Raw genomic sequence first — 24,980 nt, 5'->3', positions numbered from 1 at the left:
GATCAGATAAACCAAAGTCAACCTTCCTTTAAGCAGTGCCTGCTGCCATCTCTCACAATGCAGCATTTGTGACATCATTGGCTGTTGCCATGGAAGTTAACATGATACCACAAATTCAACCCTCTGATTCCTCTGCAGGATCAAACAAAAATAAGGCTGAAAAGGTACCAACTCTTATTCAAACACAAATATTGTATTTAATTAGAGAGGCAAGTAGGATAAACATTAAAACTATTTGAGAGAGATTTTTAAATGCCAGATGCTTTTCTAAGTTCTTATTGTGAAAGACTCACAATTTCCTATACTAACAGATCTGGGAGAAATGCTATAGTGAAGGTTAGGTGAAAGACTTTGGCCCAGTCAGGACTGTTTTTTTTAAATAGTAATGAGAATGCATGTGTTATCAGTTTATTTTATATGATCCATACACCTTCCCTTGAGGTTTTGCATGTTGTGGGAGATACCTTTTTCTCCCTTGGACAGAATACTTGTTACTATTGTCCAGGGCTGATTCCAGATTTTTGTTCATTCTTGCCCATCGAGTCACCTAACTGGCTGAATTATGTTCATAAATTTTAAATGCTACACTGAAGAATGTCCACACAGCCTTCCAAAAATCTTTGATATGAATGGAAAAGTAGACCCTCCTCCAAAAGAAGGATAAAAATCTAGTGTAATAAAGATAAAAATTAAATATGAAATTCCACCATTAAATTATATTAGAATAATTAATACCAATAGTTTGTAAGTTCAAGTCAATGACTGACACATTTTGATCTAACTTTTGTCAGATTGCTCTAAGTGTGTTATTAACGTGGAAACACAAAACAACAGTACCTCATAAAAATATAGATCAAACTACTTTGGTTGTTTGACAGATCAATGCAACTAAAATTTTACTGTGAAAGTAGATCCTGAGTGAACTTCTCAAATAAGTAATTCAGTTATGTAATTAAATAATGCTTTAGCTTTATTCTAGGACTAGAGTCATGGTTCCTCTTGCTGCCATTGGCTCTGCTGATCTGATATCAGAGTCAAAGAGTCTTGGAATATATAGTTTTGGGATCTTTAAAAATGAGTTCTAGACTCTGCAGATTATAGGCCAGATTATAGGCAACATTGGTCAAAATACTGGAATGTTTATAGTACAACTTGTCAATATGTCAGCTTGATGGGGTGTGTGGCCGTAGAGCCTATCATTGGAGCAAAGATATCATATGTTATTTATATGGTAGGATTATGTCTTTACTGAAAAAGTTAATCCTCAGAATCTAATACTCATGCTGAAATCCACTGCAACTTTAACTTATTATCTTTTTAATTATTGCTATCCAACCGTAGTAAAGAACCTAATGCTGCTTACACCCCCCCCCCCACCTTCATTTAATTTTAATCTGTAAGGTAGGTTAGGTTGAGAGTGAGCAATTGGCCCAGTAAGCTTGAAGGCAAACTGAGGACTGGAACACAGATCTCCTGAGTTCCAGTGTAATACCCCAACTATCACTTGTTTTCCTGTATGACATGCTTGTACACTCCACTTGCAGATTAAGCAAGCCCAATGAATCTGAGGTGGTGAAGTTCCACAGACACTGCAGGACCAAACATCTGCTTATAACTACTGAAAGGAACAGGTTGCTTGAGAAAAGATGTCATTCTGCCCAAAGAGGCCAATAAAGAGGGAACTGTGGCGTACATGCAGTGCCTGCAGCTGAGGAAGTATGTTCAGGATAACTTTCCCAAACCTGGTGTCTCTCAGATATGCTGGGTTGCAACCTCCAGCATTGCTAGCTAGGAATTATAGGGGCTGCAGTTTAAACTTCTTGAGGGTGCCAGATTGAGAAGGCTGAAGTCATAACCAGCCTTTTTAATTGTATCCAGACACAGGTGGGTAGGGAGTGAAGCTGTTGTAACAAAGAGCTCACTGCTCTCTGTAATTGGTCCCAGTCAACAGTCTGACCAGCATAACAGCACAATGTACCAGTTTAAAATTTCTGAAACTTTTCAAAGGCAACTCTGCATAGATCCCACTTCAACAGTTCAAATGGAGCACAACTGAATCAGGCAACTGTAAGAATGGCCCAGCTAGTACATTAGCCTTGCTGTGAAAATGCATGCCATGCCACTTTTGAAATCTTGGCAACCAAATTCAGAGCTGATTCCAGAAGAAAACATGAACTGCAAAGCTGAATCTTTGAGGCGGGTGGAATACTCCCAGCACCAAAACTGGACAGTCACTCTTAGTTGCTTTCCATTTATGTTAAATAGCCTAAGGAGCAAGAAAGAACCTTGAGGGTCTTCGTAAGCCAAGGGATCAGGGTATCAGATAGGTATCCCCCAGCAAGGCTAGAACTAGGGTGGGATAAGCAGGGCTCTTGCCCTAGACATCTGATCCAAGGGGGCACAAAAATCATGACTGTTATATGAGTGTTATTTGTGTATGCACATGTTATTTACAAAAATAAAATGTATTTAAATACATCATTGGTTGGACTATTGATAATGGGTAATACTGAATGCTATTGGGGTGGACTTGAATTCAGTTTACAATAAACTGTGTAAAGTCACAACTGGGAGACATTTTTGGGAGCTGTGTAGGAACTGCAAGATGTACCTGCTCTTCCCTCAGTGTACATGTCACGGGAGCATCTTTGTAACAAAGCAAAACTCCCACAATACTCATTTACAAATACAAACACTGTTTCTAATGATTTTGAGTTTCTTTTGGGAACTAAAAATTGTCTAGAAGGAATGTCCTGGGACTGAAGCATACAGTAGTGGATTTGGTGCTAAAATACAGGAGTGATTTGAATCCTGCAGAAATGTAATCAGGCACTGTCAATTTTCTCTTGTTCTAGAGTCAGTGAAAATTTTAGACTGCCTGAAAATAATCTGTGAATATCTTATGAGGATATTTCTCACTACACCTGTTAATGATAGCATGCTGTGGATAATGCTTCCGCAAGATTAATTAAAACATATTTGAGATTTCTTAGCCAACAGAGATAATCATATATAGTGGGTCTTTCATTTGAAAAGTTAAAAATATTTTTACTAAAAAATTGACAGTTTTGTTGCCATTAAAGCTTGAGGATGAGCTATTCTTGTAATTTTATATTTTTTTACTTTTTTTCTAGCATTCTGTGTAATCTATGTAAACATATTGTGGGAGTTGTTTCCTTTTTTATTCTATTGTTTATCATTATTATGTGATTAAGTGGTCTTCATTATATTCACTTTTTATAGATGTAATGCACATCAATTATTTTATCTTCCAGATTTAATAATTATTGTACTCTTACCACAATCAAAAAAGTGATTCATTCTTGTTTATTATTTTATTACAACTATTATTAATTTTTGCGTATTAAAACATGAGGTTGGCTTAGTGGAGCACTTCATGCTATTTGTCCTAGATACTGATACATAGTTGAGGCCTTGCCCCCTTCTGCACCTCCCAGAAAGAGCAAGGTCACTGTAGAACAGTACCTCCAAGTCTTATCTTAGAGAAATGCAACAAAAGGATATGAAGCTGCCAAAAGGTCCAACCAAATCAACAGGGATTCACTGAGTGTAGGTTGTCCACCAAGGTGATCAAAATAGCCGCTAACACATAATCAGATGCCTCAAACTCTCTTTGGCCAAGAAAAAAGAAAACTTTGTACATTTCTAAAAATTTGTTTCCTCTTAAAGCATCTACAACTGGGGATGGGCTATTGGACTGGTTGGATGAACTAAGACTATTTTACATTGGGGAAATATGGCAAATGAGTACTATTTTCAGGATCTAGCTGATGAGTCAAAGATATTTGTCTGGCCACATATTCTTCCTGGTGAAGAACTGCTCAGACACCTTTAGTTGCAGCAAATCATGTTGAACAAAACTGCACATCCTTTATCTCAGGCTTGCAAACTCTTGTTTCTTTGTCTTCTATTCCTTGTTTCCACATTGGGTATTCTGTTTCTCTAAGTGGCAGGGACAGTTTATACAATATACCTCCCTATAGTACAGTATAGGCTGGGCTACCAAAACAACAAAAGGAAAAGTGGAAATCGTGGATGACTGTGTGCCATTATATACCTGATCCAGAGCAAGATTAGGCAGTGTATGACCCTTCAATCATCTTGGCTCCAAACTCCTGTAATTCTTCATCACTGGCTATGATTGGCTCAGGTCCATTATGTTTGAAGGGTCACAAATTGCCAACCTCTGCAGAAGTTAGGGAGAGGGTACCAGGTACAGGTCCTACTTTTCAGTTGTGCAAGTGAGCACTGCAGTTACCTTGTAAGTTATTATGTAATCCAAGTTCTCGCTATCAATTTTTCAGTGTTCCTAAGCATTGTTCCACATTTAATACTTGAAGCAGATACATTTTTAATGTTTTCTAAGAGATAAAAAATTCACATCAGACATTAACAGAATTAAGCATACTTATTCAACACACACGTCCTCTGGGACAAATGTTATTCAATTTAATCATTTTAATTTACATTGGATATGTACAAGAGCATTTCTTTCAACCTCACATGTTAATACACATTCTCTCTGTCCCCCCTCATGCGCACGCGCACGCGCACGCACATACACATACACACACATGCACACACTGCTGTTAGAGGAGCAGAGGAAATTCTGAAGTACATTGTTGTGTAAAGCAAGGCACTCTCCTTTAACAGCTGTAATATTCCTGATTTTAGCCTATGAAACAAGGTATTTTCACCAGAAAAGGAGCAGATTCATCAGCCTTAAATGTCTATGCTCCACCCTACTTTTGCTTTTGAGGTTTCCCAAGGATCAGACTGCATGAATATTTTTATACATTTAAAAACAGATTTAAAATCCCATCCAAAAGAAAATCTATGGAAGACTGAAGCAAAATGATTCCATTAAGTCTAACATAAGGTTCTGAAATCTTTCAACTGCAAACACTTATTCTATCAAAACCAACCAAATGCTTTTGCTCAAGAAAACAAAGAAAAATGGTTTTATGGAACACAGATTTTGGTTTGAGAACCCAACTCCATGAAGAGTTATGAACTTTCATCTTCCATTTCCTTTCATGAGAACTGAGAAAGAGATGAGAGGTTGTGTATCTTGCAGGATTTGTTCCCATTGCAAGATAGCATTCTAAAGGAACAATCCTATGGCCTCCGACGTTATCTGGGAGGGACATAGGATTATTCAGAGCCCCAGCTCCAGGGTTCTGAAATCTTAATCATGGGAATCTGAGTCCCTGACCCTCTTATCTCACACTTGGTGCAGAAAGAACTGTGCCAGCTGCTTGTTCAAGAATGCAACTTGGCCTTGGAGTGGACGACCAAGAGGGCATGAATGGGAGGACACCGCGCCATTGGCTCCCTCCCCTTTCCTGGTGCCTGATCTAGATAGCTAAAGATGGACACCTCAATAAGATGTATGGTGCAATGAGCTACAGTGGCAGAGTGTTGCTGCCATTCCTTACTCCATTCATTTGTAGCAAAGGGCACTAAATTGTGCCCTTACAGAATGAAGTGAAATTGGAACCCAATGATTCCAGTTCCTACTAATTCCATTGGGATAATTAGTGTATCTTCTGCATGTGTGGTAAAAATATTAGCATATCTTCTAAAATTCTTGTGATTTTGTACATAATGTGTACAAAAAAATCAAATTAAAATCAAAATACATTTGCCATGCAGATCAGGCAAGTGAACATCAACCTACAAGAAAAATCAGTTTCCTCTGATATTTAATTAAGCTATTCTGTTTGCACATAAAGTCAATACAAAAAAGCAATACGTTTTCAAATATTATCTGCAGGTAAACTGAAAATATTAGGTATAATTATTAGAAGCCTGTTTCCCTATTGACACTATTACCAATCTTGATAGAAGAATAAATTTCTCCCCCTGCCCAAAACACATCCAAACATCATAAATGATAAACTACCAGGCAACTTTTTGAAAACCGGATAATAGCGTGATATCTAGCCTATGCTTTGCAGCTATTAGGCAGTTAATTTGGCATTTGTTTGATTGTATAATTTAATTTCCATATAAACAGCATAGTTAAAAAAAGACAAAACTACTATAGACTGTTTAAAGTTAACAAAAAACAGGGACATCAGATTGACATTCAAAAATTTTCTTTTTTCTTAGCAAAATGACCAATGAATTCTTGACTTAATACAGTGCATATAAATTTTTTTTAAGAACGAAAATATTTAAATATTATTTAAGTTAGCAAAACATGAGCAAGATTTTTAATATCAAAGTGCTAAATCGTACTGCCTTAAAAGTCACTGCAAATAAACAGTAAGATAAGGTTTGCTTGTGAAAGGACAGATTTTATATACAACTGGTTAATAAAAATGCACACATACATGTGTATGTGTGTGAGACTACCCACACCCACACCCACACTCATTATATAACTGAGTCAGTGTGAACACACTACTTAGTCACTCTGTGTAACACGGCTCCCATGAGCTGGCAGTCATTGCAATAAATACAGGCAAAGCTTTACAATATATCATGCATACAAATATTTATACAAGTAAAGACGCTATGCAACAAATCATTTAATATTAATATGGCATCAACAGTAGAAACATACAAAACAGGGAATACATACACGGAATGTTTAAAATGTAGCCCACTAAACCATTCCTAGCATTTATATTCAGACTATTTTTACAAGACTTGTTCTTCCATACTGTCTTGTGTCTTTTCACTAACCAATCTGCTTAATTTAGGTCTAATCCTAACTACACCTGATACTGACCCTGTCTCTTTCAGTTATTTCACATGGTTTTCTATTTAATTGGCCAAGGAATAAGCATGTGATCCCATCACAAATTGCCCCCGTGTCTTGCTTTCCACGTATGCTTGTCAGAAAGTCATGCTACATCAATCCAAAGTTTGAGAAACTTTGTTCTGGAAGTTAGTAGTGCATGTAAAACCGTTCCCCCATACTTTTATTTCTTTTATTTTAATTTTCATATTAAAATAAATTATAGTTAATAAACAAGACTTAGTAAGACAGCACTTTAAAAATTGCACTTGAGCATGGGAACTAACAGCCATTGTCATTTTGCTATATCTGATTTATACAAAAGAGTGAATGAACATTGTTGCGGGGAAGTGGGGGAGAAAACATTTTAATTTGTGCTAGCATAATGTGCCCTTGGTATGGGAAGTATTTTAAAGGTATAAACTATAAAATACGTACTACCCAGGTGAATAATTTGTAGTTGTTCCTGTTTTCAAACACACAGCAGTTACAATTTTCTACTCGCCACCAAAGAGGAGGTGCTATGTAATAGATTTTTAACAGTCATATTAACATCTTTTTCCTGCTGGGATAGCTTGTTCAAAAGTGCCATATTAGCAATCAAAAAGCAAAAAAACTGCACTTGTCCCTCCCCCTCCAATTCCTCATCTTCATAAATGTAAGTTATGTTTAGGCCTCAGTTTGCATGGAAAAGCATTAGGAAAGCCCACTATGTAGGGCTGGAACTGCCCCCCCCCCCCCCGCGCCATTAAATGAGAGCAGCATGGTTAGCAGTAAATGTCAATCTTTTTGCCTGCTCTGGTAGACAGTTGCCTTTCATGAAGGTAATCTGAACCTCAGAACGGTAAGGTGTCCAGAAACAATTTGTCGATAATGGAAGGGGGTGGCACCAAATCTTCCAATTTCAGGTAAAAGATCCGCTGCAGTCCTAGTGTGCAGAGGGAACGCAAGTCAGCAAGGACACCAAGTACCTTAGACTCTGCGGGTTCAAAAGGCTGCCCTTTGCTCTGGCAGCTGAAGGCTAAGTGATCTTTCAAGCTGCTCATGATCTTGTTGCATAGCTCATGCACTTTCTTTGGTTCTTTTAATCCATGTCGTTCTGCAAAGCAACAAAAACAGACCTAACTAAGCAGGCATATTTTGTGAACAAGTCTGCATGTGATTAATAGTAACTTTTGTGTAAACAAGAAGAGTACTAGTAATTACATAGGAATGTATGTCTATGAGGCATGTAGGCATGCATATCTCTAAGTCTGTTCGTGGTGTACAATGCCAGGTGATTAGGCTTCTTAGAATACCACTCATGTGTAATGATTGCTTTTCCATACCAAAATGTTTATATCACTACGGCTAAAGAGAAAGTAACCTAAATGATATGCATTGCGTTTATTGCATTGGAGGATTTGATGGCAGAACTGTCACAGAAAGTGTTTTGGAGATTTCCCAGCTTCCCTACCAGTTGTGAATGCTCAATAACTATGGCAACCATTATTTATTCAGTGAATTCAAGTGGAGATCAATATCCACTGCTAGCTCCATCAGTGCTAGGCCTGGAATTCCACCAGGAATTCACAGACACTCAGCTAAGAAACCAAAAGCACCTCAACCAACCTTTGCCATTTTAATTATCTTCTAGTTTTGCAGCTTATTTACCTCTGAAGGATGGGAGATAAAAGTAATCTCAAAGTCAGCTTTTTCAAGTCTGGAACAAATGCTTGCATTGTATAAAGTACTAAAAAGGTGTGATGCTTCCTAGATAAGAAAACCTTGAAACCCCAAAAATGAAGAGAAGAGAAGGCCAAAGCGTATAGCAAAGAGCTTTGTTGTGATTACAGAAGACAGAAGAAGAACCCTGCTGAATCAGATGTAAGCTCCATCTAATCCAGTATCCTGTTTTCTACAGAGACCAACCAGGTACCTCCAGGAAGTCCCAAAGCCCCATCTTACACAAACTCTATATGAACTCTGGGCAAATGTAATTAGCTGAGCAGTAACCAACCAGAATGAAGTTTACTGGGCAATGGTCTGCGGGGTGCCATTTTTTGGCAATAAAAATATCCAGTTATAGGTGCAATGTTCTCCTGGGAAATATAGTGACATAATTTAACCAGCTTAACCTTTGATGAATTGGGAGGATTCAGTATTGTAGCATCTATTTTCAGTCTGGCCATAATCAGCATAATCTAACATGTAGTATCTTTTGATAAATGTGGATGGATCTACTATTATCTTTTAAAACTTCTGAGCAGATTTTTTCCTAAGAAGTCAAGAGAGACCTAACTTACCTGTAATCATACTTAGAGCTGATAAGCATGCTAAGGCTGGGATGTCAAGGTTGAGGCTCTGTAAATTTAAGGAAAAGTCTTTAATCGAATCGAGCCACTCCCCAAATCCACGAAGGCACTGAAGTCTATGAAGCACAAGTCCATTGCAGAAAACAAATTTATCTTCAGCAGTGTCAGATCTTGAGTGTAAAAAGAGACATGTGTTATGAATATAGTTAGAGTGACATGTGCAAACATTAATACCAAATGTATAACCTAAATTCCAACACACATGCATCTAAGTGTGAGAACATATGACCTTTTTGGGGCAGAAATAAAACAATAAAATCTACTTTGCACAGTTAAATGGCTGCTAAGCATATCATGTAGTTAGAGGGAACCTGATTAGTTTAGAATGCACTAATTAGTTTAGAATGCACACAAAAAGAAGACACATTTGCTTTTGAACCTAATTAAGACATAGATCATAGATCAATAGTCTTTGTTGAAAAAATTATGGGTATTCAAGGTTGCTCCACAGTAGAGTGATGCAGAACTATCATGTTCAACTAAAATACAACTTTATTTACCTTGGCAAAGAGTTGCAGTCTGTGACAGCCTGCTCCTTCCATTTACTTGGAAGTAAATCCCTAAATTAAATGGAATTTATACTTGGGCAAATATACTAAAAGCTGAAACCTTTAGGCTGGTCCAAAAAAGCAGAGCCCATGTTTGATCTCTTTCTGGACTTTTATCAATTCAGACTGCAGGTGGAAGGGTAACATGGTTCAGTGTGTCTCCATGAAAACAAAAACCTTTCTCTTTGACATCTAATTCACTATGTCCAAACAATGCAGTCATGGAATTACCACTTGCAATGTATGCATACTTTTGCCATATAATCTATTGTAATACAGACTGGTATGATGTATATGTTTGCTTGCTATCCCAAATTGCTATTCTTTTATACTGAATTCTGCTTTATCCATCTCTGCCTGTTCAAGGTAACTAATATGCTAATGTTGTTCCTCTAACCCCCAAGGGGAAAAACAACAGAAAGGAATATAAAATTCTGATTATTCAGGGTGACCTTTTACATATTCATAATTTATTTCAGAATCTGGTTAAGCCCTTGAAAGAAAGTTGGGTTTCTAGTTGTCAACCCAAAGATCCTGTCTGTGCCAAGAGCAAGAAGAAATTCAGCAGAACTAAGGCTTTATAACTAGGTATTTATTATTGCTTTACAAATAACAATTTTTATTTTTCATTTTTATAGATGAAAACAGAAATAACAAAATTAATGGACTCAGAGTTTTATTTTAAAATACTATGTGAATACTTGTTAAATACATGCTCAGTTCACAGTTGAAGCTCAGATTTACCTGATGGACAGCCTTAGTACAAAAAGCTCCAAAAAGGCTGATTCTACAAGTAGAGTTTGATCTTCCTTTGGGAGATCTGTAAATCCTGGGATTTTTTCTGCCCAGCTCCTGGATATGTCAATGGAGGCAGTGAGAAGATTATAGAACTGCTGCACATGTTCAACATCTGTACCTGCAGAAGCCTGCTCCGTGGAACAGTACTGAAAGGACAACAATCAAAAACAGAAAAAAAGAAATATATATTGGTGTGCTTTTGAGAAAAATGTATAGGCATTCTTCTCAACCTTTTTTTTAATCAACTCTTGAAGGATAAAAACAAGTAGCTTTTTTCAAAATTGTCTTATATTTTGTTTCAGCATAAAGATGCAGAATAAGTATAGCGATTTAGACACAGACCAACTGCTGTCCCTAAGCAATCGCTGTATCATGCCTGAAGGCTTGCTGGCTCTCACTAGTGGGAATTAGATCAATCAAAAGCATTTTATCTATTTATTATGCTTAAAGATCTTTTTACCTTCCAAGGAACCCAAGGCAGCTCATATAATTCTCCTCCTCCTCTCACTCTTATCCTTACAACAACAAGCCTGTGAGGTAGGTTGGCTGGAGATTCTGTGTCTGTCCCAAAGTCATCCAATTAGCTCCATGGCTGAGAGTCCCAGGCCCACCACACTCTTAATCACTACACCACACTGGCTCTCTTTCAATCCTTCCATCTTGCCTCAATTATCTCTCTCTTGAACTAATGCTGCTCTGATGGGTATACAGTGGGTACAGCAGAACTTACATCAGGGAATCCTGGCTTGAAACTCCTGCTTAGCCATGAAGTTCATTGTTTGAACTTGGGTCAACCTAACTTGTCCTGATATGTGGTTAATGGTATGACCCCTGAATTCAAGGATCAAATGAAGGAACCCTTTCCTTACTACTCAGAGAACAAGAACTTAGGATGCTTCTTTATACTGAATCAGACTTTTGGTCCATGCAGCTCATTTAGCTCCCATCCATGAAAGCAGTGCTGCTCTTCCTATTGTGATATGATAGAGGAGCGGTTTCCAAATTGTGGGGAATCCTAGGATTCCTGAAAGCCTGTCAGAAGTTCCCCAATAAAAAGTTCAGTGATGATACAACAGACTTTCCTAGAAGAAGGTGATTCCACCACTACCAGTTTTATCAGTGTGAAGGGGGATTTTTTTTGTTGAGTTCTCAAGTTGAATGCTCAGTTCATTATGCATCAAGCAAGCCTATGTATTTACTAGTTCCTAAACTTCCAAAAAAGAAGGGAGGAAGAAAAAAAAAAGAACATTAAAGCATAGATTAGTAACTACTCATTGTGAGTTGTGTATGTGCCCTGGAAAACTTCCCCAATTTTCTGCAGAGTGCATGAATTCTTCAGCAGAAAAGTCATATGTGGGAAGAATTTCCCAATGGCAGAAAGTTTGAAAACTACTGTGAGGGTACAGAATTAATGCAAAGAAAGAGCTCACAGGCTGTGGGATAACCATGGCTTTCTGCCAGCTTGTCAACTGAATGGACACCCACATATATCAGCAACAGAAATATTAATTCAGCATTCGTGCCACTCTTTCCAAATTTCATCTGAGCTATATACATTTTTTTAAAAAAGTAATGCATGGATAATGTTCATGCATTTATCCATTCATTGTTGTGTGCGTGTGCATTTGTCAGTGTGCATGTGTTTAAGAGGAAACTTAAAAAAAATTAAATCTGTTCTGAGGATTAATGGCGAGGTTCCTTGCTGACATCATCGGAGATAGCCATCCCCTACTGCATACATCTGTATCTCTAGTTACGATGAATCAAAGCACTTATTTTAAGAACACACTGCTACTTTGCAACATAATCTTGTGCATGTTCAAGGGCTGACCTCTGAATCTTGTCCCCTGCTACATAACTGATAGATTAAACATACCTCTTCACATTCCAATAAATAGTTGTTGTGTAATACAACTGTGAATCAAATAAAAATATTCTTGCCTTGCTGAAGATTTAGAATCCATTGTCACGTGCACATGTATCTCCAGTGGGTTCATATGATCCCATTCTGATTCCATATATGTCTGCCCTCATCATCAAATGTTATTTCTCTATAGTGCTGTTAGTATCAATCTACACGAGAAAGGCTCACGTAGGGGGAGAAAACCTTACTTCAGAAACTGTTCTGGAGAGAAGTAAGATAGCAAGACAGATGTTGCTGAAATTGTCAGCTAGGATTTTGTGTGCACATTCTATTTTCTGACTCCAACGTCTTTGTTAGGTCAAGGTGTCATTCCCCTGATGCAGGGGAAATGGGCTTTGGGCAAACACAGTGCCATGGAAAGATGAGGCACAACCCCACTCTCCTGTATGCAGACTTCCTTTTCTGTGTGATCTGTCTATTTTCCAAGACTCCCCTAAAAATCTCTGTCAGTATAAGCTAACTGAATAATCTATAAATGAGCTACTTAACAGCTTAATAGGTAAAATGGGAAAGAAAAAAGGATTAAAATGGCTGAAAAAGAGTGTTAAATTATTGCCTCGAGTCAAGAGACTAGATAAGTAAGATACTTTCTATTAGCACAGCTTCTGCTGGCAAATATGCAGTAAGCTTCTGTACCGGATGGTAACGTTGAACTGGAAATGTGGTGATTGCATATGCAATGGGGGAGGTTGCTATGCAATGTTTTCCTTCACAGGAAAAGGAAAAGGTACAGTGGTAGGTACAGTGGTACCTTGGCTCATGAACTTAATCCGTTCCATGACTTTGGCTGCAACCCAAATTGGTCGTGAGCCAAGTCAAATTTCCCCATAAGGGTCAATGTAAAAAAGGTTAATCTGTTCTGTAAATTTTTTTTTAAATCACAGGGAAGATGGGCACAATCGCAGGTGTGCTTGGGTGGGGAGATGGCCTGATCATGATCGTCACCCGATGCGGAGTTCACGACCTGAGGAAAAATTTTAATGAAATTTCTGTTTGTGACCCGATTTGGTCATTAACTGAGGCATTCATGAGCCGAGGTACCACTGTATAACCGTAATACTGGCCAACTGCCCAAAAAGAAACCCAACTGAACAACAGAGAAACAACTCAACCTGACCTGTTCTGGGTGCTTTTAAAAGTACCCTTACTATAAAAATCAGTGAGGGAAATTTCATGGAACGCTGATGTTTGCAGATCAAGTTCCCATGAAAGGCTTAAGTGCATGGGCTGTTTGGCAGGAGTTTGTGAATTAACAGTGTATCAACATTCTATGGTAAGAGCTGCCCACCTGAAGAATTAGTCCAAAGCTTTGAATAGTGCATCTCCTTAACAGTTTCTGGGGGTTCTGGACACATCTAATGGATATCCAACTCCTGCCATCTACATAACCTGGATAGGCTAAATGCATCATCCATTCATGTGCAGCACAGGCAGGGATAAATTTGATATATAAATGTGTAGTAGAAATTGTAAAATGAATTTATTTATTGTGCATATCGCTGTTCACATCTCACTGACTTTGCTCTTTGAAAAAAAAGCAGTGTGGCATGCCAGAGATGAAACTTCTCCTGGCATGGAGATCAGGTTATGAACAAAGCTTCACATGCTGAATTAATATTCTATTGCTCAAGATACATAAAGGAGGCAAATAAAGAAAGTTGGCAGACTTATCAGAGAAAGCAAAACCGATGATAACTCAAATAAACTGAAACTTAATCCAGATAAGACGGAAGTCCTGTTGGTGGGTGGATCGAGCTCCTGGGTAGGTGGCCTGGACCTTGCCCTGGATGGGGTTGCACTCCCTCTAAAGGACAGGATCCGCAGCTTGGGAGTGTTCCTCGACCCGGAGCTGTCTTTGGAAGCACAAGTGACTGTGGTGGCGAGGAGTGCTTTCCTTCAACTTCGGCTAATTTATCAGCTGCGCCCCTACCTGGAGGAAGACTGTCTAGCAACAGTGACACATGCATTGGTTACTTCCCAGTTGGATTTCTGTCACGCGCTCTACGTGGGGCTGCCCCTAAAGACAGTCCAGATACTTCAGATGGTGCAAAACAGAGTAGCCAGGTTGCTGACGGGGACTGGATGTTATTCTCACATAACCCTAGTCCTGTACCAGCTTCACTGGCTTCCCATCAAATTCCGGGCTTAATTCAAGGTGCTGGTTATTACCTATAAAGTCCTTAATGGCTTGGGACCTGGATACCTGAAGGAACGCCTTATTGCATATTTGCCCTCCCGCCCCTTGAGATCGGCAGCAGAGGCTCTCCTCCGGGAACCCTCTGTGAAAGATAATAGGAGGCATAGTACCCGGAGGAGGGCTTTCTCTGTGGTGGCGTCCCGCCTATGGAATGTGATCCCCAGAGAGGTCTGCCTGGCGCCGTCGTTGTTTTTCAGCACCAGGTTAAGACCTTTTTATTCCAGCAATATTTAAATAAATTTTAATATTGTTTTTTTCTATGTTTTTAATTGCAGCCAGTGTGGGGCAGGGATTTTATTTATGTTATATCTTATTTTATGTTGTAAGCTGTCCTGAGGCTTTTTGCAAATTAGGATGGCATATAAATATTTTAAATAAATAAATAAATACTGGTGAAAATCCTCTAAAACAACCAGTAGAGTTAATGTTGCACATTATCTATTAGTTTCCCACCAAGATGAAAAGCTTATTGGAAACATAAATATGACAGCCTCTGAATTTAGCACTTACAAAATAAATGGTTGCAAGGGATTTGCTTATCCCTTCATGTTATTGATTAAACCTGAGATATGTTAGTTGTGTATGCTTGTTTGATTTTCTATTTTGAACCAACAATGAGTACATTTTAAGTTGGTGCTTGATACATTTTTTGTGTAGGAACTTTTGAAAGTAAAGTAGCAATTTTGCAGAAATAGGTGGGCTAATCATATTCTTTGATTCAGTCATAGGACTTTCCTTCAGTCCCAGGACTGTCTCACTTTCTAGCAGGCTGCAGAACTGATCTATGGTAGGGATGGTCTTTGTTTTAACTTAAAGCATAAAATAGGTCTAGCTACTAAACTGGAGGTAAAAGCAAGATTGTCATTTTCAAAACCATTTTAACACCTGTTTGATAAGATGGACTTAAATAGGCACAGCATTGATCATTGCTGCACTATTATGTTGGGGAAACCTGCACCCGTTGGAGTTTTGCTTGTCATACTAGGAGGAGGGTTTATTTAGGAGAGCACAGCAATCTGTACATGGATGCTTGTTGTTACAAGGCAGTAGGGATCATGGTAGGTCTCGTAAGTTTGCCTGGGCTCTAAGGCTGAAGCCATGCATGCATATCGCTTCCTTTCCTCAGTTGTCCTTTTCTGCAATATCTAACATTTCATTCCATTCTTCCTCCAAGAATCCAGAGCATGACCTATGGTGCTAGAACCATCATTTGAGTAGAAATTATGCAACAGGCCCAGTTAAATGCTGTTGAGGGGGAAATTGCTAACTGTGGACCTTGCATAGCAAAAACCAAACAAAACAAAAACAAAAAACCACTACTCCTGTTCCTTGGTTATCTGAAGGACCTTCCTTTAGGAAACCAACCATTATTTCCTTGACACTACATTATTACATCAACAGGGAAACTAAAGCATGGCATCCTTATGTTATCCTGTCAGAACTAATTGCGAAACTAGATGATAATTTTGCCAAAATAAGGGAATTGGGAGGACTGAGCAGGCAATTAACCACTCCTTCACATAGCAATTTCCCACTGCCAATGCCACCTTGGTACCATAAATCCCCATTCAGATGCTCATTTGGTTTGGGAGCATGATGGCGGGAGATACCCCTGGGAGGACACTTGCAGGAGAGATTCAGCAAGGGATGGAAGTAAAGCATTCTCCCTCCTAAATATGCTCCCATCCATTTTTAAAGAAAAATCTATTTGTGAAGAAACAATTTAGAAAATCATGTTTCCTTCATAACATGAAGTTTATCTCTAAGCAAACAGCTTCTTTTAATTTACTATTTCCCTAAGCCACTGCACAGTGCAGAATTCCCATTGAGGTCAATAAATACTGTGATTAACAAAGACTTTAAGATTTGGAGACAGATTCTTACCTCTCTAACACAGCTCAAGTCTGGAAAGGAATTGCACCAGTGCAAAAACAGGTGGAAGACCCGAATTAGGCCTATGCCCTTTAAAGAGTCTCCTCCTAGTGACTGCTTTTTGAAAGCAAGTTTCTAAATATACTGTTACTATGGACTGGTAAATTAATACCAACTCTAAAACATAGAGTATCAACAAGTCAAAATAATTCAAGTAGAACTTGAATTGATATTCCCTAGTTGTTGTACCATTATTTAAGTTACCATTTTCTTACTCTGCTAGATTTTGTGCTAGGAGTTCCAACTTTGGTTTAGTTAGGCAACCCCTATGTACAACATAAACCTGGCTGAATAAATCCATATTTATGTAGCACATCTGTAGAATGAGGCAAAGCACAGAGGATAGATACTACTATCTCCATATGTCCTCAAAATAATGTAAGTTAACATTAAATTTCAGTTTTCTCTTTACAATATTCAGATAAATGAATTGTTAACAAAAGTTCTTCAATACTGCTAAGTTACTACGGTTTCTACACTGAGATGTAAAAGTGCCAAACCTCAGGTACAAGCAAAAATACTTTGCTGGTACTAAATGCTGCAGATAAAAATCTAAAATAATTTCAACCATTCCACTCTTCCAGATAATTCTGATACATTTTTAACCATAAAGATCATCAGTTTGGTATAAAGAATATTTTCTTCATAATTTCAGTACCCAGAATAAATTTGTAACTACTACAACTGAGAGAGAGAGAGAGAGAATGAGAATGAATTCTCTTCTCATTTGACTGGTTCCATTCTGAATATTGGTTAGTTTCCTGCCAGAAATCCATACACTTAGAATAAACAGAGTTAGACTGAAATCAACAAAAGCTACTTATTTTGGAGCAGGAAATCTGAAATCCAACTGAAAACTAATCTGCTAACCTCAAATGTATGTCCTCATGAATAAAATTAATTAAAATAAATGTGACCTATACAAGACCAGCCAGAATTAACCACAGTGAGTAAAATGCACACAAAATATAATCTGATGCATTCTCCCATGAGTAATACTTACATGGAAGGAAGTCTCATTAAAATGAATTTGGAAACATGCTTAGAATAGAGGTATTCCCTTTTATTTTCCCTTTCTCTGAAGCAGCTTTAGTGTGTGTGTGTGTGTGTGTGTGTGTGTGTGTGTGTGTGTTTATAGGTTTTCTATACCATCATTCATTACAAATCTCATGATGGTTTACAAGTAAGAATCTTACAGTCTAAAAATTATAAAATAATCCTATCCATACTTTAAATAAAATATATACACTGAATCAAAGTGCTACGTTAGGACAAAAAATTAAAGTATGAATGATTTGCTGACTAGTTGAAAACCGTTTCATTTAGTAGTCAAGATTTTTCATTTCAGCGCATTTCTCAGGGTCCCAGCCCTAATCTCACCTAAATTCACTGGAAGTATCAACATTTTGAAAGTGTCCAAAAGTGGCTGATATAAACTGATCACAAACTGTACCTTGATACCTCAGTCCTATCAGTATTTACTAAATGGTATTAATGAGACTTACTTACATACAAGAACTCAAACATCTGAACTGAATGTAAAGGAAAACCCACTGTATCAGCTTAAATTTAATAGGGTTTCATTTATGCTTCTGTAGTTTACATATTACAGTACACATGAAATCCCCTCATATTTGCCCTGATGAACGTCTAGAATAAAATATAACTGTTACGAAATGCTACCTAATAATAAATAGCTACTGAAAATCACTACTTTAATATCTAGGGGCTAGATCACCCATTCCCATAGATAAAAATGACCAGTTAGTCTATCTGCAACATCTTAATTCATAAATTAAACACACACCACCACTTGATAAATAATTCTGTACAGAAAAAGCACAAAACATACTCTGGAATAATCAAGCTCTCTGGGTGCAGAATCTGATAAAGCTCGCATAAGAGCATTCATCATACTGACTGGAGGAGAAGGTGGAGAGGGCTGGGAAGGTTCTTGCTGCAAAGGGCTCTTTGGTTTGGAAGGCAACCGACCTCTTCTCCCTTTCAAACTGTCAGTACGAACAACTGATCAAGGAGTAAAAGAGAAAAATAGCACAATCAATAAAGACACACATATGGCAAATTCCTAGGCATATGTAAAGAATATAGGATCAAATTTTGACCAATGCAAAAGAAATTAAATCAGACAGCAATGCTTTCATCCAATCTTCCTACACATTCACATTAGGGTTTGCATTGCATTTCAAGGACATAAACAGTTATTATGACTATAGCTATATATCTATATAGCTCCACACACACACACATATTGGAGTCAGTATTCAACAACTAGATCACTATTGTGTCCATATTGCATATAAAGATGTATAGCCTTTGAATCAGCATAAAATGTTATAGATCTTTTATATGACTCTTGCATAATTAAATGTGTATATGTGTATGTGTGTGTGTGTGTGTATATATATATACATGCTACTGCTCTGCTAAAAAGAACACCGTTTTGTTGCAATTTATTCATCCATATAATATAAGGTAGAATAGCCAAGCAAATGAAAGATAATACATGCATCCTGTAACCACTTGAAAACATGCAGAACATGCCAATTATTTTCCTCAAGTACTCAAATTAGTTTGTGTTGCTGATTTTAGATACATAATTAGAATGACAACACAATTAAATATTTTAGTTGATTAATCATTCACTTTTAACTGATTACGTTATCATTTTTATTTAAATATATTTGCATATCACTGAATCTTCAATATGGGTTCCTTTTGAGATACTTAAGTAAGTTTGAGATAACATGTACTTTTGAAAAACAATAGCTTCTACTCATTGTTTGAAAGGTTAAAGTTAGTATTTTCATTCCATTACATTAAGACACCAGAAGAAAAGCAGCCTTTATAAACAGTATTTAAAAAGCTAACTCTGCCAATAACTCAAGGCTTTACTGATTAAAATTTGACCTCACTAAATCAAATCAGTTTCTACTGATTAATCAACTACCAGCTTCAATTTGATTAAACTAACTGATAAATGAATAAAAGCTTACAGCCCTAATAAGTGTAACAATAACTCTGTATTTTTATCATATCTAAAATGATTTTTGCTATTTTTGGAAGAGGAAAATTGCAGCATTTGACAGATTGGACAGAAGCCTAAATACAGGTAGGTTAGATACAATGAAATACAAACATCCCTTTGTGAAGTTGAATGCTTTAAACAAGCATTGTGTGAAACCTGATTTGACAGCAAGGAGAACGGATTAAAGAGCCACTGTGGAAAGCCTTCCTTGAAGAGTTCTGCTTTTCAGCTTAAATCTCTGAAGAATCTATTTGTCATTTGGAATAAAGAGATCGTACATATGCTGTAAAGCCGCTACTTTGTTACAACACTTGTAAGAACAAGGAGATTCATTGTTATTCCTAAAATTTGCCATTAAAAGCAAAGACTCGCTTCTTTCAAACCCAAGCCATTTAGTAGTGCGATGCATGGGCTAATAATAGCAAACTTTACCTTCTTTTACCATGCCGACGCTGAGACACTTCTGAAATCGGCAGTATTGACATCTGTTTCGACGACGCTTATCCACTGGGCAGTTTTTATTAGCCAGGCAAACATATTTTGCATTTTTCTGAACTGTCCTCTAAGAAAACCCAATGGAAGAAAGAGTCAACTGCGTGAGCTTGGACCTGACAAGTTGCATTTTAATTACAATGTGAAAAGCAACAGTGCAATCCATATAATTAGATAAAACTAATTTCCTAACACACAGGCCTCCAGGAAAAACAATTTTATTAGTGTTAGCTACTGACAATGAAAATTATTGAGGATGGTTCAGAAGCTAGGCTCTGAAGGTAGGCAACTCCTAGATGATAAAATCACATCTGAAATTACCAGGTCATCACATCATACTTCTGGGATTAGATTAGTTTTGCTTTTAATATTCCTTTGGGAACAATTTTGACTTGGTTCATTCCCCTGATTATTACTGACCTTATTAAAATAAAATCAAAAATGTCTAAAGATTGATTTTTCTCACTGTCTCTGTTGTAGGATATCATACTAAAGTAGTATAAGTCATTATTACAATCAATAACAAGGGAATAAAACATTATGAACAGTAAATATGTATGTATTCAAGAAAAATGACACAAAATTAAAACTATTTTGTATAGTATGTTTTATTACAATCAACCAAGATAGATGGGAAAGGGAGACAAGATCCAAAGTTGAATACTTTTCAGACCAATTGATTTTAATGGGAGCATTAAATTCAACTATGAAATAAATGGGCTTTAAAAATGCTTAAATGGATGGATCATGCCCAGATTTTTTAAAAATAAAGGTTGCTGTACTATTTTTCATGCAATTATTTTGAAATTTAACTCATGAAATAGGTTTTGTTAAATGATAGGAAAACTGATACTGCAATGTTTTGAAACACATAAAATAATTTAACTTCAAAGCATATATTTGTATATATAATACTGCTAATATTTATCATTCTGCTATAAGCAGAAATATAGTGAAGCTCCAATGGAACATTTTTCTGCTTATATATTCAAAGGATTGCCCTGCACTAATTTTAATACATATTTTTAAGACCCCAGTAAAGACCCCATACATTATAACTTGCAAGTTGTATTTGGGAAGCTCTTACTATCATGGAAGGCCCATGCATGACCTTCTTCAAGTCTAAAGAAATTTTCTGCTGTCTAGCTTACAAATTATGCCTTTAATATAATAAAATCAAACAAATATTCTGCCATTATCATTAAATAATGATCATAATAAATTGTTAGATTTTAGAAACTGTTCTTGCTTCTAGTAACAGCAACAAGAAAGGAATAATATCCTTTAGTGGAAGCAGAATTTACATTTTAGAGTCTAAGCCATGGGAACATTCTCTTGTCCAAACAGTACTGAAATTAATGAAAGCTTATACAGCTCTAGCTCTTTTCAGCCATACAAGCCAATATGTTGGTAGATTATGTCCTTGATCTTTCTTAAGGGAAAACTAGAGATAGATAATGATACAGACAGAAGTATATTGGCATTTCAGTAACAAGAACAGCCTACCAAAATCAACCGTCTATCAAATACTATGTATACAATTTGCAACTAGCACACCTATACAAATGGGATATAAGAACAATTAATTTCTAGCATGTTCCTAAAAAGAGAGAGAGAGGATGTTACAGAGGTTCAAAGTATGTCAGATATATTATCCTAGCAGTCATCACAACATGCCTGTTAAGGCAGATCCGTATTTTCATCGCCATCCAGAGCCTGAGGCAAGGCTTCCCTTTCATTCAGTTTTAAGAACAAACAAATGAAAATTATGATATAGAAGTCTTAAATGTGCTTGCATGCTAAAAGGCAGTAAGCATATTATCAATAAATTATTGCATTTCACAAGTATGTTCCGATACTCCAGCAAAAAAATAACCTTCTCCATGCCTCTTGTAGCACCTTGCAAGCACCATTCTCTACATGACTACACTGAAGCAATACCCACTGAGCGCAATGGACTTACTTCCAGCTAACTACATGTAGGATTGTTTGCAACCATAAAGATTAATAATTTTTGTGGCTTAAGTTTTCAAGGACTGCAGCTTATTCCATGTACTAAGTAAAGTTACTAATGAGGCATTGTACTGTAATGAATTCCCACAACACCATTTGGCACTCATTGCAATGGATCAGAATTTACTGATTTCTTAAGAGCATGTCAACTTTCCTGGAATAATACCTGTTTTAATACTAAAACACTGATTCACACTCACATCAATTGCTGCATGAGCAGAAACAGACTGCAGCTTGTCCTTTTTATGTTTTCCAGGTTAAATCTCAGAGTGCTTAGTTTTGTTTGATTTCATACCTAGTTTTAGAAATATTTATATTTATACCTGCTTCGGTTGCAATTCTGTGTAGACTTACCTGGGAGAAAGCCCCATTAAACTCAACTGGACAGATACAAGATTGTATTATAAACTGCATTTTTGGTTGTTCATTGCCCCTAGGATGAGATTCCTGTTTGTTTGGATAAGTTGCTCATTTAACACAGCTACTTTCATAGGGTTGTTGTGATATAAATTGGTGCCCTGAGTCCCTTGAGGAAAGGGCAAGATACAAATCTTACAAAATAAATCTGGATGAAGAATATGTCAGCATATGCATTACACACAGAAAAAGTGTATGTGTGGGAGAGTCAAATTACATATCTGGAAATTAGATTTTTGGTTACACTAATCTCCTATCATTCTTTCCTCCTCATTCATTTAGATTAATAAGCTTATCGGTGTGTGGACCTGTTCTTTCTCCCAAACCCACTTTTCATGGTGCTATGTAAACAATAAAAATGATGATGGTTCTTCATAAAGCAATAATCAACATTTTCCAGCATCAGTAAGAATTAAGTTTATCATGGTATCAGAAAAAGATACTACTTTGCCTCAATTATTTCCAATTATTCTGTAAAATGTGCAGTTTGGCTTCAATGTGGCCTAAACTAATTGTGACCAAACTGCACTGAAAGCAACTACATTGGCTTCCCTGGAATGTGCTGTTTGATTTTACCTACATCTACTCAGAAGTCAATGGAACTAACTCCCAAGTATAGGTATAAGTCATGTGATGTAATCCTGAATGCTCTGGTCAGTCATTTTGAGCAAACATGCACAGGATTGTGCTGTTAGCCACAATTAACTAGACTAGGGAACAGAAGCAAAGATAACAAATATTTGGCATTGTAGATCAGAGGGTCTATAGCCGTGCTTACCTTGAAGAAGCCCTTGCAGCCTTCACATGTCCGCACCCCATAGTGCTGGCAGGCAGCATTGTCTCCACAAACAGCGCAAGTGCCCTCTCCTGATGAAGAACTTCTGCTGGGTGGAGAAGGGAGGCCACTGCTGCTACTACTACTCTCCCCCAGAAGACTGGAAGTGGCTGCACTGAGGGCCAGTGGTGAGAAGGCTAAGCTGGCTGCTCTTTTGGACAACGGGAGTCCATAGGGATGGTTTTCCATTGCAGCTTGGCTTGCAGTAGGTCTATCTGATCCAATGGGTAGGCTCAAGGCAGTAGTATCATAGCACACGTGGGCACCAGCAGCAGGTATATGGGGTGGCGAGTGCTTGAAATGGAAGAGAGGAAAGCGGCCAGGCACAGTTTTCATGGGGGCAGTGTCCATCAGATGGCTGGGAGCCATGCATGTTTGTGCTGGTGGAAGAGGGTGTGGTTCATCCCAGGGGGCCTGGTGAGGTTGAAAGCCAGGTGTGGTGGGGGTGGAGGGTGGGGATTGCTTGAAGTACATGGAAGTGTTGGCCATGCCTTCATCTGCAGAAGGAGGCAGTGACGGGTGGTAACTGTGCATCCGATTGTCTTCCATCTTGATGAGAGGTCTCTGGCTTGCAGAGGTGGACGGTGAGGAAGAAGAGGAGGCAGACTGCATTTGGTATAGGCAGGAGGGCTTGAGCTCATAGCCCCCAGCATAGCCCTCCATAAAAGTGCTGAAGCTGGGCAGAGAGGTGGTGGCAGTGGCGCTGATGTCAGAACTGCTCAGCTCCATGGTCAGCTTGGCGTAGTCAGGATTCATGATCTCAGGACTGTACTCTGAGCCATAGGTGAAGGTCTGAGCTGCATAACTTGAGCCAGGGGGCGAAGGGCTGTACTGGGCTTGCACGCAGGGCATATCTGCAAGGGCAAAGGTAATGATCCATTAACAACAGCTGTTCCTCAATCTTTTCCATGTATCCTCCTATTGCATGCTCTTGCGCTTCACCGAAGCCAAGCAGGCATAACTTCTCCATTCTGTCTTGAAGATGCTTCAAACCGTGATGAGTTTTATCTTTGATTAGTCATTCCTTGGGGAAATGTTTCAGTGTAGGGAAAAAGCATGCTGACCATGTATGATCATTACATGTGCACCTATTTTCCACTTCATGTACAATGCATGTAGATGCAGTGAAAGAGACATGGGTGCAATTGGATTTTAGGCTTTCTATTACACCAGAGGGCTTTCCTTGTAGGGAGTTCAGTTCCCCATATTTGTGCCACCTGCTGGAAAGAATGTGGGAGCTGCACAGCCCTCAATGTACAAGAGTCACTTCTTGCTTTCAGCTACACAGAATGAGATCAACAAACTTAGTCAGAGTTTCATAATGATATATCAGGCAGAATTTAATCCTCCCCTCCTTGAAATGTAAATGAGAAGCAAACAGGGAGTTTATAGCTTTTGAATGTGTGCAATTATGTCATAAAATCATGATGGCTGTGGAAGAAATCAAGTTATCACAGACATTACAAAAAAGGAAACTAAAAGGTTGTCTACTGTATAGCTCAAAAGAGGAACAGAAATGTTTACACCTACTACTACAGATAAAAGCTTCTAACAGTTGGATCTGCTTGTTAAGTTTCTGATCTTAATGTATTTCAAACCTTTTGTATTACAGTAAATATTTAAGTACATGAATTAATCTAATTAATGATAGCAGC

General features: G+C 37.8%; 1 protein-coding gene across 5 annotated transcripts in view; it reads right to left on the bottom strand.

Annotated features, from left to right (window-relative positions):
• The window catches only part of NR4A3 (nuclear receptor subfamily 4 group A member 3), an 85,401-nt gene that overhangs the window by 54,566 nt on the left and 5,855 nt on the right, over positions 1-24,980 (bottom strand). For 3 of the 5 annotated variants that reach the window (XM_044453089.1, XM_044453108.1, XM_044453098.1), the window contains exons 3-8: positions 23,269-24,179; positions 20,001-20,130; positions 18,375-18,547; positions 10,416-10,615; positions 9,055-9,233; positions 7,741-7,868 (exon numbers count right to left, since the gene is read on the bottom strand). In XM_044453089.1, coding sequence (XP_044309024.1) covers positions 7,741-7,868; positions 9,055-9,233; positions 10,416-10,615; positions 18,375-18,547; positions 20,001-20,130; positions 23,269-24,179 — 1,721 coding nt within the window. Of the gene's footprint in view, positions 1-4,352; positions 7,869-9,054; positions 9,234-10,415; positions 10,616-18,374; positions 18,548-20,000; positions 20,131-23,268; positions 24,180-24,980 lie in introns of those variants that run through there. The other 2 variants (XM_044453080.1, XM_044453117.1) reach the window with 1 other exon arrangement.

The sequence above is a fragment of the Varanus komodoensis genome, unplaced genomic scaffold, assembly GCF_004798865.1.
Source record: "Varanus komodoensis strain SLA01 unplaced genomic scaffold, ASM479886v1 scaffold10, whole genome shotgun sequence".
Lineage (NCBI taxonomy): Eukaryota > Metazoa > Chordata > Lepidosauria > Squamata > Varanidae > Varanus > Varanus komodoensis.
The sequence above is the reverse complement of the archived record's forward strand: the minus strand, read 5'-3'. Positions and strand labels throughout refer to the sequence as shown.